The sequence below is a fragment of the Sander lucioperca genome, chromosome 7 (assembly GCF_008315115.2).
Source record: "Sander lucioperca isolate FBNREF2018 chromosome 7, SLUC_FBN_1.2, whole genome shotgun sequence".
Lineage (NCBI taxonomy): Eukaryota > Metazoa > Chordata > Actinopteri > Perciformes > Percidae > Sander > Sander lucioperca.
Genome location: NC_050179.1, coordinates 37,090,939 through 37,104,963, shown reverse-complemented (window position 1 = coordinate 37,104,963; position 14,025 = coordinate 37,090,939). Strand labels below are relative to the sequence as shown.

The window sequence follows — 14,025 nt, the reverse complement described above, 5'->3', positions numbered from 1 at the left end:
AAGTAAAACGCTGTAACATGAACAGTCTATAGTGCTGATTGTATTTAGCCACTACAGAGCTCTGTCCTCATATCTAAACATGGAGTACTAACCAATCAACCAATCACAGAGTACTATTCAATCAACCAATCACAGAGCTTTGCTTTTCTGTAAAAAAAAAAAATTCAGCATGAAAAAATATACAGTTTTTTACAATCGAATTTGACACTTAATTATTTACTACTGCTTACTCCTCTCTGTGTGGACTCTCAACACGCCATCCTCTGTTATTATCAAAACATACTTTAGATTTAAAAACAACTCTATTACATGTTTTATTACATGTTCACTGTCAGAAGTAGATTAGGTAATGTTGGGCCTCTCTGGGCGGTTCCTCTTGTTTCCTGTTTAAAGTTTACTTTCTCTTTCCAGAGTTTGTGATGCAGTTTATTGTCTCGGAGCTCCAGCTGAAGGTAATTTATCTCGTCTGTCTGTAACGTTTGACTCGTGAACTCCAGCTGTGGTTAGTTTAGTTTAAGAGCAGAAAGCTGCAGAGAAACCAACTCAACTGGACTTGTGATTAATTCAAACTGAAGAGAGATCCACTCGTCTTTGTGAGTGAGTGAGTGTGTGTGTGTGTGTGTGTGTGTGTGTGTGTGTGTGTGTGTGTTTGTGTGTGTTCGTGTGTGTGTGTGTGTGTGTAACCCTGTTTACACGTACATGGTTATCTTGAGACATTTCCCTTCGTTTACACGCAAACGGAGAATTTTTCTCTGAAAATGATTCTTTCTAAAACCTCCAGCCAGAGTGGAGATTTTGGAAACTTTGTTTGCACGTTTGCATGTAAACTGTATGTGTGTGTGTGTGTGTCTGTTTGTGTGTGTGTGTGTGTGTGTGTGTGTGTGTGTGTGTGTGTGTGTGTGTGTAAACTGAGACAAGCTGAGGTTTAGGCAGCTGAGGAAGTGAGGATGAGAAGAGAGAGGAAGTGATTCGTTGCTGTTGCTGCTATTTTCTGGATTCTGATTGGCTAATGTGGGCTTCTGAGAGTGTGTGTGTGTGTGTGTGTGTGTGTGTGTGTGTGTTTGTGTGTGTCTTTGCGAGTGTGTGTGTGTGTGTCTTTGCGAGTGTGTGTGTGTGTGTGTCTTTGTGAGTGAGTGTATGTGTGTGTCTTTGTGAGTGTGTGTGTGTGTGTGTGTGTGTGTGTGTGTGTGTGTGTGTGTGTGTGTGTGTGTGTGTGTGTGTGTGTGTGTGTGTTTGTGAGTGTGTGAGGCTGCAGCCTCCTGACTCCATCTAGTGGACTGATAGTAGAACTACAGCAGCTGATGATGCATTCAACTGACAGTGATGTGAAAGAGACAAGAAGAGCCAATGAGAAATGATGTGTTCCCTCTGCAGGTTTGTTAGCATGGATCAGTGTGAGGACAGAGGAACCACTCTGAGTGGGGAACAGGACAGAGGAACCACTCTGAGTGGGGAACAGGACAGAGGAACCACTCTGGGTGGGGAACAGGACAGAGGAACCACTCTGAGTGGGGAACAGGACAGAGGAACCACTCTGAGTGGGGAACAGGACCTCCAGACCAAAGCTCAGAGGTGAGAGGACCATCTCTAACTGTCCAGCACTCAGATCACTGCACCAACATTATTCACACTGTAACCTTTGGCTGTGTTGTGTTTATAACAAACTGATTTTATCAGGATCCATCAGAGACCAGACTCTCCAGAACCAGAACCCAGCTGTGTGTCCTGCAAGAGTGACCGGTCTAAGGAGAAGCCGCTGTGGTTTGAAAATCAAGTTTCTCCAACAGCAGAGTAAGTCAGCATGAGTTACTTTATAAGGTCAGCAATGTTACCAAAGAAATTTGAAAGAATTCAATTCAACTAGAAATAATAGTAGTAGCAGTGCAGGGTGTAGCAGGGCGTTGAGGAAGTAGATTTACCTCTCTGATGGTCTTCCTCTCTTTCTAACTAAAATAATATTACTGATTCATGTTCTTAACTGTTTATTTTCAGACTCTTTCTTCACATACATATTATTTTTTTATTTAACCAGGACGAGACTCAATGAGTTTAAAAATGTCTTTTTAGGAGTGTCCTGGCCAAGACAGGCAGCAGTACACACACACACACACACACACACACAAAATACACAAACACAAAAAAACAACTGAAACAGAAAATCCCTCAAAGTCAACCACAATCCTAAAAACATCTGCAGCCAGATTTGGCTGCCTCCAAGCCAATCAACATCCTGTTAAAACCGACCAATGAGAGCAGCTCGTTAAGTTTCATGGATTTCTGTAACTTGTTCCATGTAGAGGGAGCAACTGTCAGGAGTTTCAGGGGATGTAGGACCCAAATGCAAGATGGCAGAAAACAAGAGTAATCTGAAGGATTTATTAAAATGAAATCCAATGAACAAAAGGTGTCCTGGAACAGCAGGCAAAATTCCAACAAAAACAGAAACAGGCAGAATCCAAAACAGGAACAGGCAAAACATCAGGAACACAGAGACCAACAGGGTAGATGACACACAGACACTCCAAACAACATACAATGATCTGACAACAGACAAGGGAAAGACAGAGACTAAATACAAGAGGTAACAAGGACTAACAAGGGACAGGTGATACAACAGGTGGAACACATCAGGGCGGGGCAGAACAATCAGACAGGCGGGAAAACAGAAAACAGGAAGTAAACTGGACAAGACAAGTGAGAACAAACAGATTACAAAATAAAACAGGAAACACAAAGTCACAAGCGTGACAGCAACAATCTTAAACACCTTTTTCCCCAGTTCAGTTTGAATTATATTCTTACATCTAGGGCTGGGCGATATGGAGAAAATCAAATATCACAATATTTTTGACCAAATACAACAATGTTGATTAAAGGGTTCACTATTGGTGCTTTCACAAATATTTACACAATGAGAGTTTAGATAAATAACCACCAATAATGTGGATACCATGGCAAATTATAAAACAGTAAGTAAGTCCGTTAAGTCCAGAAAATCACATCACTTTACTGTAATGCAGCCTTTATAATCAGTAAAAGACACTTATGCCCTTTACGATATTACGATATCCAAAATCTAAGACGATATCTAGTCTCATATTACAATATCAATATAATATAGATATATTTCCCAGCCCTACTTACATCTGAAAGCTGTCCAGTTAAACCAGTCTCCAACTGCTGCTGGACCTGCTTTGGTCCAATACTACTTTTTTAGTTGCTGTTTTAGTCCAATATTGACATTTCTATGCCTCTACTGGTGATAGCTTTGGCCAGGTTGTCTGTTTGTCCAATGATATCGCAGGACGCCTTCAGGGAAATTCTTCAAATTTGGCACAAACGTCCACTTGGACTCAAGGAGGAGCTGATTAGATTTTGGCTTCTCACCTTATCTCTAGACTGAGGAAACTCATTTCAGCCACTTGTATCCGCAATCTCATTATTTTAGTCACTACCCAAAGCTCATGACTACAGATGTACAGAAATTAATGCAATTGTGACGATGTGCTGACGTTTATGGTAAGCGTATTGTCTCACTTCCGGTGTTCCCGTGTTCCTGTGTTATGACGCTAGTTTGCTGCTCCAGTAAAACACTTACTCAACTCTGCTTTATTCTTTAATTTAGCGGCTATTTGCCTGGATTACATTTAAACTACACCAGTTATACTTAAGCACTTACAGCTATCTTCTCTTACAGCGACTTCCTTGCTGATCTTACAAGTGTTAAAACGCTATTAGCTACTGTAACTTAGCCATTTAGCAATGGCAAATTCCTCTCCCTCTCCTGCTCTCTCTTGCTCTGTGTGTCAAATGTTTAGCTCTTCCTCCGCCTCCTTTAATGATAATGATACATGTAATAAATGTAGTTTATTCGCTGCTCTGGAGGCGAGGCTTAGTGAGTTTGAGGCACGGCTCCGCATCATGGAATCAAAATCATATGCTTCTGTAGCTAGCCAGTTTAGAGTAGCTGGTGCGGGCCAACATACTGTAGCTTCTGTTAGCAGTCCCCCTGCAGACCCTGAGCAGCCGGGTGAGTGGGTGACTATACGAAGGAAGCGTAGTGCTAGCTCTAAACCAGGGAGTGCATATGACGGCGGTCGCTCTAAACCGGAGCATCTTCACCTCTCTAACAGTTTCTCCCCACTCAGTGATACACCCGCTGATAAGCCAACTCTGGTTATTGGGAGCTCTATACTACAAAACGTGAAGTTGGTGGCTCCAGGGGCTGCGGTCGTGTACGTCCCTGGGGCCAGAGCGGGCGATATAGAATCCTATCTAAAGCTGCTGGCTAAAAATAACTGTAAATACAGTAAGATCATAATTCACGTAGGTGGGTAATGATACCCGATTACGTAAATTGGAGATCACTAAAATTAATGTTAGTCAATTTGTGCATATGCAAAGACAGTAGTTAAGTTTCCATCCACTTGTCAATCGAATTATCTGAAGTTCGGTCAAAAAACTCATGCGAATAAAGCTGGTGAAAGTGTGTTTCCATCCGACGGCTTTAAAGCGAATAAAAACCTGTGCATAATGATGTCACATGCTGTTTTGAGGTCAAATTGGTATATCGAATTGATTTGAGTCATTTTAAGGTGTTTCCATTCATTTTCGCACTGAATCGCACAACAGTCAAGCAAACGTTTGCGAACAAAGTTTCTCTAGACGAAATGGATCGCGCCATCTACCAACAAATGATCAATATTGCACAAGTTGTAATAGTTGTACTTATGTGCCAGCTGATAGCGACATATCAAGCTATAATAAGAAAACGACACTATCAACACATTGCTATGATGATGCAGATGCACGTAAATGCCCGACGACAACGGAGGTGGCCTGTGGTGTGGGAACAACAGCGTTATATATTGCTCGTAAATTAAATTCAAAAAGTCTCTCGTCTCCTCGTTCGTCCACTTACATCTGTTTTTGTTGACACCCGCATGTGTGCAAACGGAAATTAACTAAAACTTCTTCGTTTGGGGTGGGTTGCAACCATAAAATGACCTAAAACTTAATCGCAATTCATTATTTATTCGGCAAATAACGTTTCCATCAGCGTTTAGCACATAAGCCGTATATCGATCAAGATAAAATCCGATGAGACCGAACGTATTTCCTTTGAGTCGATATTCATGAAATTCAATCGAATTTTACTTTTTCCATAAGGCATTTTTCAATCAATATCACTTAATTTGGATACAAACGTGTGGATGGAAACATAGCCATTGTCGGACTTAGTAGTTTTCTCTGGGCCCCTGCCAAAACCTGATCAGTGATGACATGTACAGCCGCATGTCATCCTTCCACTGCTGGTTGTCGGGGTGGTGTCCAGCTAATGATGTGGGCTATGTGAAGGGCGTTCTGGGGAAAGCCTGGTCTGATTGTGTGTGTGTGTGTGTGTGTGTGTGTGAGAGTGATTTAATGTCCATGTTTCCATGCTGCTCTGACCCCCCTCCTCCTTTCAGGGTGGAGCCTGCTGGAGTCAGATGGTTGACACCAGGTCTGAGGAAGTGTAAGTGTGTTTTTCTTTTCATTCTTCAAACTGTGACATCACTCATCCAACCCTCTGATGTCATCATGACGGCTTGACCGCAGTCAGCCTCTGGCTTTACCCTAATATTACATCTACAACAACTGCGTTCCTGACTTCACCTGGAGCTCGCAAACTGAAAGTAAGGTCTGTTTCTCTCTGCCGTTGTTTGTCACAGCCAACGTTTAACTGACATTAGCTAACTTTAGCGCTTGTTTTAGCAGACCTCTATAACTTCAGTTAAGTTAACTTTAACCAGCACGGTTCTTTCTGAAAAACAACAACGGCAAATAGAAACAGACTAACTAAATATGCTTCCTGACTGGGAGTTCTGGATGAACCGCACGCTGGCTGTGTGGTGAAGCAAATCTACCAGCCACTTGCATATTTTACCCAAAAAGCTGGGACAGGGGCATGTTGACCACTGTGTTACATCACCTTTCCTTTTAACAATGCTCAATAAGCGTTTGGGAACTGAGGGCACTAATTGTTGAAGCTTTTTTTTATGATCAATTTTTAATGTTTTATATTTTAAACATACAGAACAGGCAAACACAATTGAACAAGAACAACAACCATCTCCCACCCCCCACCCTCTGCGGGTCCGCCCGCTCAGCTTCCCGCACCGGGCAAGGGGTCCCCACGCCGTCCTCTGGGCCCGATGACAGCTCCCGGTCCGGTCGCGAAAAGCCCAGCGCGGGCATCACGTCCCCCTTCTTCATATCCAGATCCCGACAGAGCCTGTCCACTTCCTCGGGTACAGTGAATGTGAGCATTCTCCCTCCGTGGTTTACTCTCAGAGTTGCTGCATAAATAAGAAAGTTTGGGATGCCTTTAGCATGCAGCTTACGATGCACTCCTATAAATTCCTGGCGCCGTTGGACGGTGAAAGCGCTGTAGTCAGGCTTAAAGTGCAGCGTTGTGTTGGAATCACGAATCGGGCCCTCCAGCTGTCTCGCCCCCTGAATAATTGCCTGACGGTCCTGGTATCTCAGACATTTGAGAATCAGTGTATGCGTCGTTGCCCCCCTGCCGTAGATTCTGTGTGTCCTGTCAATTTCAATGGTAGCCCTGTTCCGTAAGGAGGGGATCCACTTTGGCAGCTGGTTTTGCAAAAATCCAACTGGGTCATCTTTTTCGCTGATCTCTTTCAGTCCAATGATGCGCACGTTGTATCTTCTTGATCTGTCTTCCAGTTCAGCCAACTTCAACTCAAATTTCCTCTGGTCATCAATGCAGGCTTTCACCGTGTTTCTCATCTGTCTGCTGTCCTTCTGCGCCTCCTCTAATCGCTGTATTAGATCTCTTACTGTAGTTCCCTGCCTCTCCAGCTCTGTCCTGCTGTGTTGAAGCGAGGTGTCAATTTCTGCTAACGCTTCCTTCACTGCGATGGGGACCGCTGATTGAAGCCTGCTTTATTGCTTTTCCAGGACCCTGGTCATAGCCTCCCCCATACATATCTCCACATTAGCATCTGAAACCTCGCTAGCCATCATCATGTTAGCAGAGTTGGCAGAATTCTGTGCTCGGGTAAACAGGGTAAATGGGGTCTGCTTTTTCGCTCCTCCAGGCATTCCACTAAGTTACAGTGGTGACAAATTAAACAATTGACATTAAATAAAAAAGAATAGACCTGGTTTTCAATGAAAATGCGGAGATGGGGCGAAAAGCCTTAGCCTCTAGCAGCCATGCGATTCGTCGGTCACGTGATCTCTCAATTGTTGAAGCTTTGTAGGTGGAATTCTTTCCCATTCTTGCTTGATGTACAACAGTTGCTCAACAGTCCGGGGTCTCCGTTGTCGTATTTTGCGCTTCATAATGCGTCCCACATTTTCAATGGGAGACAGGTCTGGACTGCAGGCAGGCCACTCTTTTTACTATGAAGCCACGCTTTTGTAACACGTGTAGAATGTGGCTTAGCATTGTCTTGCTGAAATAAGCAGGGATGTCCCTGAAAAAGACTTTGCTTGAATGGCAGCATATGTTGCTCCAAAACCTGTGTGTACCTTTCAGCATTAACGGTGCCTTCACAGATGAGTCAGTTACCCATGCCATGGGCACTAACACCACCCCCCCATACCATCACAGATGCTTGTTTTGAACTTTGCGCCGGTATTGGCTGCAAACAGGAGACATTTGAAGTTGTGGGGGAGAAGAGGTCACTGAACAAACTGTTATCTATCATGGATAACCCTGACCCCCCTCTCCACCCCACACTGGTCCAACAGCGGAGCAGCTTCTCTAAGAGGCTCCGACAGCTTTGTTCTCGCACGGACCGCTACAGGAAATCATTCCTACCACAGGCAATACAACTTTTTAACACCTCATCACTGGGTGCTAGATAAGACTCATAGACATCACATCTGCACTAAGTGCAACTTGCACAATAGGTTTATCTACATCTTTATCAATACTAGTTAAGCAGTTGTACATTTTGTATTCCAACTTGTATATATATATTTTAAATATTTGTTCTTGTATTCTATCCTATTATTATTTCATGTATATTGTATCCTAGTATTTCATGTATATTATGTGCTGTGTGACTGATATTTTGCTGCTGTAACACTGTAATTTCCCATTTTGGGGATCAATAAATATCTATCTATCTATCTATTTATTAATCTGGATTTCCTTTTCCTCTTTGGCCCAGGAAAATTTGCAAAAAAGATATAAAGTTTATCAGTTTGAACATTAAAAATCGTGTCTTTGTAATTTATTCAATTGAATATACTGTAGGTTAAAAAGGATTTTCAAATCCTTGTATTCTGTTTTATGTACATTTTACACAACATCCCAACTTCATTGGAATTGGGGTTTGTACTAAGGCTCAGTTCTTACCGCAGCGGCCCGGTGTTCCAGTCTGACCCATCGCTGCATGTCATTCCCTCGCTTTCTCTCTGCCCTTTCCTGTCTTCAGTTGTCAGTTGTTCAGTAAAATAATAAAATAAATAACTGTAGCTGTGTTATGTCTCATTCTCTCCGTCAGATTCCTGCAAACTCACAATCGACACAAACACAGTGAACAGAAACCTCAAACTGTCTGATAACAACAGGAAGGTGACACATGTGAAGGAGTTTCAGCCATATCCTGATCATCCAGAGAGGTTTCACTCGAGTCCTCAGCTGCTGTGTAGAGATGGTCTGACTGGTCGCTGTTACTGGGAGGTTGAGAGGAGAGGAGATGTTGATATATTAGTGAGTTACAGAGGAAGCAGGAGGAGAGGACTGATGGCTGACTGTGAGTTTGGAGGTAATGATCAGTCCTGGAGTCTGGAATGCTCTGGTGGTAGTTACTTTGTCTGGGACAATAACAGACAAACATACACCTCCTCCTCCACTTCTGTCTATGATAGAGTAGCAGTGTATGTGGACTGTCCTGCTGGCTCTCTGTCCTTCTACTCAGTCTCCTCTGACTCACTGATCCACCTCCACACCTTCAACACCACATTCACTCAGCCTCTCTATCCTGGGTTTAGGATCTGGTATCCTGGTTCCTCAGTGTCTCTGTGTTCTGTGGAGGACGGAGAGTCTCCTGTTTCTCACTGCTGATTAGTTGAGTCTGTACAGGATCACACTTACAGAAATATTTCAGGTTATTGTTATAAACTAATGAATGAACTTTGTATAAAATAATTCAGAATGATTGAACAGATTCCTGGTGAACATTGTAAACTTCTTCCACTTCCAGTCCTTTAAAGATGGAAGCTGTGATCATGAAATTGTAGAAATGCCGTTGACTTGTGTCATGTTTAGTTTTGAGTTCTGTCTCTTTTCACAATAAAAGCATAAAGTTACTGTGATGTGTTTGCAGTCTCTCTAAGGTCATTACTACTGATATGCAGTGGTGGAATGTAACGAAGTACAAATACTTTGTTACTTTACTTAAGTACATTTTTCACGTATCTGTACTTTACTTAAGTACAATCAATCAGTGCATACTTTTGACTTTTACTTCGTTAAATTTTGCAGCAATTATCTATACTTTCTACTCCCCTACATTTCTACTACGTTCCGTTACATTTTCACTACATTTTCTGATCAGTTTTTCCCCCTGCCAAAACGTCTTCCTGACCGGCACACGTTTGTCTCCCCAGTGAAGTTTGGTTGCTATATATATATGTATGCTATGTATGCTATATGTATATATATATATATACATATGGGGCACCGCTGATCCTTCATTGGCTTCCAAGCCGGCTCTGATGCTCCAGAGCCCGGGCACAGCGCCGCTGACCCTCGGTAATACAGCCTCCGGTAAAAGTGAAAATGAAAATGTTTGTTTTTTTATTATTCCCGTTTTTAAATCATAGTTTCATAGTATTTCTCTCCACAGCGTCGTTTACTTCTCCGCCAGGCTGCGTAAGACTCGTTCATATCTTATTTATTTGGCTGGACCTCTTCACATCCGCCTCCCCATTTACGCTACTTCACACACTTTATTTGCTTACGCTCCCATGGTTAAAGGAAATCAAACCGTCTTAAAATACATCCATGAATAAAACCAACCGCATTCTGATTCTAACAACATATTTCCGTTTTATGCTGGTTAGGATAGGAACTTCTTTTAAAACCAGGCCTTGTTTGTGGTAGTGGACAGTATGGATACTGTTGAAGCTCCATTTACTATTTAAAATGGTAATATGCAAATAAGATTAAGATTATAAATCGTTATGCAAGTACTTTTACTTTAAATACTTAAAGTACATTTAAAATCAGGTACTTTTTACTTTTACTTAAGAGGGTTGTCATTGTGGTACTTCTACTTTTACTAAAGTAAATATGTCTCTGGTTATTTGTATTTTTACTTATAGGGATATTTCACCGCTGGAAAGATGAATATGTATTAAATAAATAAATAAAATAAAAAAATTTTTTTAAGTTAGTGCCTTATAGACCGAGAAAAGCCAGAAAATGTATTTTTGGCTCATGTGGATGAAAGACAACACCCAGAATGCACTTGCTTCGCTTCACTACGAGTCCACTCCCAAGCCACGCCTACCGAAAACAGACATAATAGACATTAAGACAGTCAGTCAATTCAAATGTGTTTTATTGTCATTTCAACCATATACACAAAACAACCTTTCACCGTGGCTCAAGTGCTGTTAAACATTTAAAATATATAAAAACAACATTGTATAAAAAGGACATACGAAACAGGCTACATTTAGTGCACACACATTATAGGCTGTAAAGTTCAGCTAACGCATCGGTAGCATTAGTGCTTGGTGGGCTGTAAACACTGAGTATAAACAGCTGTGAATTTGCGTGTAATGTAGAATGGTCAGCATTTAACAGTCACAAACTCCACCAGAAGTTAGCAGTTAGTTGGATACAAGCACCCCATTTCTGCAGCAAGCATTCCGTGTTAACACAGCCCAGCTCCACTAGTCTTACCCGACGACAGAGCACCAGGCACCAGGCCTGGTAGTTTGATAGTCCGGTATGTAAGTGTTTTGAAATGTGTCGACCGCTGTGGATCCCCAACAGAGGAGAGTGATTCTGCTTTGGACGCCAAATGTTGATCGTTGATCAAATCAAACACTGATTCCCATACCGGGAGTTGAACCCGGGCCGCCTGGGTGAAAACCAGGAATCCTGACCGCTAGACCATATGGGACTCATGCTGTGTATCAGAAGATAATCGTTTGCTTCGAGCTACGCAAGATCAATTTAACGCGTCTTTCTTTCGCATCACCTAAAGGCCCTGACACACCAACCGATGGCCGACCGTCGGCAGAAAAGTCAGTCAGACTGATCAGTCGGGTCCCCGAGGTCCAAAAAGTTCCTCAGAACACACTGAGGAGACGCCGACTTGAGCGTACGCACTGCGCTTGCGCGAGACGTAATACTTCTCCATAACAGCAGGCGGCGCTAATCTGTATTGTTGCATAAAAAATTATTGGTTTATATAATGATTGGACGAACACGTCACGTGGGTCTGGTATCTCCCGAAATTCAAAGCCAGATTGTCATGGCGGCTCGTTCAGAATCCGATCTCATATTGGACTAAAATAGTTCACCGAAACGTGTTTCTGAAAACATTTTAAGAGAGAAATAGGCCGTGCAGTTGCTGAATCTGTCTTCATTTCAGATCAACAAAGGTCAGTTTAAAAGATTTTCATCAGATTTTGAGAGACTCTAGTCACGCTCATCCCGCTCCCCGTTTCCTGGTTACCACCAATCAGATTGGTCATTGAGTCCGACTGCCTGCCCTCCAACCCAACAAGTCAGGTCGGCCAAAATGAAGGCCGACAGCTCCTCTGATGGACGACGGCACGAACACACCGAACAGACCCGAGTCACCGACCTCGCCAGACTGTCAGACGGCTGATTATCGGCTCGGTGTGTCAGCGCCTTAAGAGACAAAAGTGCGAGCTTCAGTTCGGCCATGTTTGACATTTGGCTTTTGTGCCGGAACGCGTCAGCGTTGATTTATTTTGATATGAGTCTAACAACAACAAGTGAAAACGACCTCCTTAAATGACATATCCGGCGCAAAAAAATTGTGTTTTTAGCCCCTAACGTCTCCTCCCAGGCAGCACGGCAACGGTTATGTTTAGGGTTAAGGTTAGGGTTAGCTGCCCGGAAGGCGACGTTGGAGGCAAAAAATACCAACGAGCGGTTAATAACACATGTGTACCGAGTCGACCGTTCTCTGGGATATGTTTTCATGCTAATCGAATGTGACCAGTTTTAGCGCAAACTGCTAATTAGCTTATAACGCTAGTTGTCTGGGCCACGCAAAAGTAAAAATAAATCTCTATTTTATACCACTAACAAGGCTACCACACTTCCACGGTAGCTTAAGCCTCTTTCCGACCAAGTAGTTACAGGAACGTAGTTCTAGGAACAGTCCACTTCTAAACAGTTCTACTAACTACTCTCCCCCAAAACTGTTTTTTCCGTTTGCATTCACACCTGGCCAAGTGGCCATAGGAACTGGTAGGAGGGGTAAGGGAGTGATGCAAGCACGGCAACGGTCTTTATAGCGTCGCCACTTGACGTTAGCGCCACATACGACAACAAACCAGCATGGAGAAGGCCATGGGAATGTTCCCGTTGTGCCTTGCCAGGATCCTCATAACGGAGTTCGAACAGCCGCATTGAAAGACTAGGCTGGAGTACTTAACAGAGAAACACAGAAGACAAAGGCTCCAGCGTGATATGATCCTAATTAATATGATGGAAGAAGCTAGAAGAGCAGAGCGCAACAGGAAAATGAAACGACGGGTAAGTTTAACTAGCATTAACAATTAGCTGGTTGAATGTGTGATGTTTGTCTCATGAGTTAGCATACGTAGGCCAATTGCAACAGACAGTGAAGAATATGTACTGTTTGTGTTTCAGACGTTGCTAGGTCACTAAGGGTTCCTATGTGGGAAATGAAAAAGACCCTGCCCTGAAGTAGGAGCTGAAAGAGTCACAGGAACTGTATAAAATATATACACACATATACACACACACACATACACACACACACACACACAAACATATATCTGGAGGCTTTTTGTTGGCAGAAACTCAGATATTATTTGACATGAGTCTGGACCAATCAGCTGTCTCCGTGCCGTGACTGACAGCTGAGTGCTTTAACCCAATCAGCGAGCAGAGGCTCCATCATCTGTTGCATAATAACTTCCTTTCCTGTGTTTATGTGCTGTTGTTGATTCGGTTTCCAGTCTTTGAAAGAGCAGCTCTGGCTTTCTGCTCTCAGATCTCCCATCACGTCTGAATTTAAACCAATCACACACACACACACACACACACACACACACACACACACACACACACACACACACACAAACAGATCTCCCATCACGCCTGAATTTAAACCAATCAGGAGGCTTTCATGCTGCGGCAATCTGGACGTCAAACACTGAAAGTAGAAACCTTCAAAGTAAAAGAGACACCAGATGTTTCTGTCGGATCTCTCTGAAGTTTAACAAAAACCTCCAAATCGTACACACACACACACACACACACACACACACACACACACACACACACACACTCAGACACACACTCAGACACACACATACACACACACACACACACACACACACACACACTCACACACACACTCACTCAGACACACACACACACACACACTCACACACACACTCACTCAGACACACACTCAGACACACACACACACACACTCACTCACACTCACACACACACTCACTCAGACACACACTCAGACACACATACACACACACACACACACACTCACTCAGACACACACACACACACACACACAGACGCACACACACACACACACACACACACACACTCTCTCACACACACACACACTCTCTCTCTCACACACACACACACACACACACACACACTCTCACACACACACAGACACACACACACACACACACACACACTCTCTCACACACACACAGACACACACACACACACACACACACACACACACTACTATCCCCTTCTTTAACCCTTGAACACAACAGGAAGTTGTT

The 14,025-nt window shown here is 43.1% G+C and overlaps 1 protein-coding gene and 1 non-coding gene across 2 annotated transcripts in view; one reads left to right on the top strand and one right to left on the bottom strand.

Moving 5' to 3' along the window:
- The first annotated feature begins 434 nt into the window (after positions 1-434).
- Positions 435-14,025, top strand: part of LOC116036403 (NLR family CARD domain-containing protein 3-like) — a 1,020,880-nt gene continuing 1,007,289 nt past the window's right edge. Inside the window, exons 1-2 of the mRNA XM_036003613.1 lie at positions 435-452; positions 1,375-1,572. Coding sequence (XP_035859506.1) covers positions 1,385-1,572 — 188 coding nt within the window. The 5' untranslated portion in view covers positions 435-452; positions 1,375-1,384. The remainder of the gene's footprint in view (positions 453-1,374; positions 1,573-14,025) is intronic.
- trnae-uuc lies at positions 11,085-11,156 on the bottom strand. Its single transcript has one exon. It is a non-coding gene; the product is annotated as a tRNA-Glu (tRNA).